This window comes from Aulonocara stuartgranti, assembly GCF_965226115.1.
Source record: "Aulonocara stuartgranti genome assembly, chromosome: 3".
Classification (NCBI taxonomy): Eukaryota; Metazoa; Chordata; class Actinopteri; order Cichliformes; family Cichlidae; genus Aulonocara; species Aulonocara stuartgranti.
This window is the reverse complement of record NC_138941.1, coordinates 29057775-29060237: the sequence shown is the minus strand read 5'-3', so window position 1 is coordinate 29060237 and position 2463 is coordinate 29057775. Positions and strand designations below refer to the sequence as shown.

Here is a 2463-nt window from a genome sequence, read left to right as displayed (position 1 = left end):
AGAAAGGATGGATGGAAACACAACAAAGGGGAACTTTGTGCATCTCGGTCATTATTTTTGCCTTTTTTCCCCCTCTCGATGGGGTGAACAAGCAAGCACAAGTACAAGCTGCCACAGCAGAATTTACTGGTTCCACATACAAATTTTCCAGCCACGAATACAGAAATAACAGTTAAAGAAAGATACACTCTGGCAAGTTTTTATTTTTACCCAGATTTCAAACAATCCAGCATTCATTATATACATTTTGAGCAGCAGTTCAGAGACACAAATCACATTTAAACAGAGTCTACGTCTCAGTGACCCTCAGCTGAACTCACACTGTAAACAATTTGACAAAACACTGTTGTGATGGAGCTATAGAAGTTAGTCTGCAGAGTAACAACTTCCTGGCATGTTTATTGTAGCTGCTACTGCCACCTAGTGGAGATTTACAACAATAACACCTGTTTGCTGCTTTCTTATCGGCATCTTTAAAACCTGAACACACAAACATTATACACATAAAAAAAAAAAAAAAAAGTTGGCACAGCCACATATGTATAAATTATAGTGCACACTAGTGTTGCTCCAAAGCATGCAGACTGAAAAATGTATACAATACAAGAATAGCAAAGGTGGCTCTCCACATAAACTCAGTGTTTGTGATCTACTGGTTAACGAGGGAACAAACAGGGCCTGAGGACTAATGGAGAATCTCAGGCTGATCCACAGGAAACCTCCTGATTGGTCACTGAGCGTCAGGATAGAACACCTTTATGTGAATGGCCGAATTGTTACGTGTACGCGTCATCGGCTCTCCGGCCTCGTCCGGATCTTCGGGCTCCAGGTCGTCCACAAGCTCCACTGTGGAGGTGTTGGCTGCCAGCTGTAGCGCCCCCTGACTGCTGGCCTGCAGCTGAAGGGCAATGTTAATAGCCCGGTTGATGGCCAGGCCCAAGCCGTGAACACAGATCTCTCTGTGACCCCCACCTTCCAGAAGCTTCTGACAGCGTGCCAGCTGAGCCCGGAAGTCCGTCTTCATGTTGACGTAGACGTCGTTGCGCCTTTTTGGGAGCTTCCGGGGAAGACGCTTCCTTAGAGTGTACTCCACTGGGTCCATCTCTACAGCAGGTGAGCTGGAGTCTGTGTGTGCAGGGCCCGTCTGAGGGATGGAGGACATACTGGGGTTGCGTGTCTCCGTCATGTTTAGATTTGTGCCAGGGGATCAAGTTGTGGTAGCAGGTGGGGCCACACGAAGAAGCTGAGGAAAGCAGACAGAAGGTGGTGTAACATGGTCAGATTAGCCTCAGGATACCTTTTGAAGTAAATTTGAAGTTGAATAAATGTATCTGTAGTTTATCTGCAGTATCTGCTCAGTATTTACCCAGTGGTAAACAGTCTACCCTGTAGTGCATGTTTCTGTCATGCATTTTCCATTTCACTTAGTGGAACTTAAGGACTCTGGTTAAAAGGCTAAGCTTAAAGAGAATAAGTAGGAGTCACATTAGCAAATATAGTCACTTCCTGTAAAATCTCAGTTAATTTATATCGTTTCGTTGGTAGTAGGAAAAATACCTTAAGGACACACGAATACAAATCACCTTATTTGTGCATGACTAGATAAAAAAGTTAATGCATGAAAAATAAATCAAATAATATTTTTAGATTTTTAATCATCTTGTGGTTTGCAGCTGTTCAAGCTGGCCCAAGATAAAAATGAATTCAACAACAAAAAGAGCGAAAGATGAGAACGGTCCCTGTATAACTCGAGTAATCAGTTTCGAAATGAAAATACATACAAACATCTACAGATACGCTCACCTGAGCTGTGCTGGTGAGCTCATATAGTTATCACATCTTCCAGTAACGATAACGTCCGTATCCCGAACAAACCCAGTGTCTCAATCTAACACTGATAAAGATGTACTTCTCTAGGAGCAACTCGCTAACAACGTGCTAACGCTATAAACAACAGTGCAGTGGCTAAGCTAAGCTAACCGTGTAAATGAAACACGAGTGTTTCCTCTGTGTCACTCCATCCTGGGAGTACTCTTACCTTCAGAGCACAGACTCAGGTCACAATGTCTCTTTATATCATGGCCAGTTTATACGGAGCATGTTTTTTAAGCTGTACCGCAAGCTTCTCTAGATAAACTGGTAGTTTATTCTCTGCGTACCGGAAGCTCGATAACTGGCTGGGGAAAGGTGGGTCACAGCGCCGCCTTCAGGCGTGTTGATGCCTGCGGCTTTAAGACTTTCTGAAATAAAATGAATGAACGCAAAATATATAAACAGCGAAAACAAGAAGCTTTATATTCAGGACATACGGACTCGAACATATAATAACAAAAATAATTCAGAATATTTACCATCTGCAATTCTTCTATTTCTTTATGCTTCATTTTAAGGATAAACGTTGATTCCAACGTGTGCCTTGCCTTTTCTGATATCTGATCCATTCGAAGTTAGGAAAATGAAAAC

At 42.6% G+C, this 2463-nt stretch overlaps 1 protein-coding gene across 1 annotated transcript; it reads right to left on the bottom strand.

Moving 5' to 3' along the window:
* Positions 1 to 183: 183 nt before the first annotated feature.
* Positions 184 to 2195, bottom strand: pop7 (POP7 homolog, ribonuclease P/MRP subunit). The gene is made up of 2 exons (XM_082526527.1): positions 2039 to 2195; positions 184 to 1243 (listed from the first exon to the last, which is right to left on the bottom strand). Exon 2 carries the CDS (start codon positions 1184 to 1186, stop codon positions 731 to 733), a length of 456 nt encoding a protein of 151 aa, XP_082382653.1. The 5' UTR covers positions 1187 to 1243; positions 2039 to 2195; the 3' UTR covers positions 184 to 730.
* Positions 2196 to 2463: the final 268 nt, after the last annotated feature.

Coding starts and splice junctions, on each gene's coding strand:
- pop7 (XM_082526527.1), bottom strand. CDS start 1,186: ATGACGGAGACACGCAACCCCAGTATGTCCTCCATCCCTCAGACGGGC.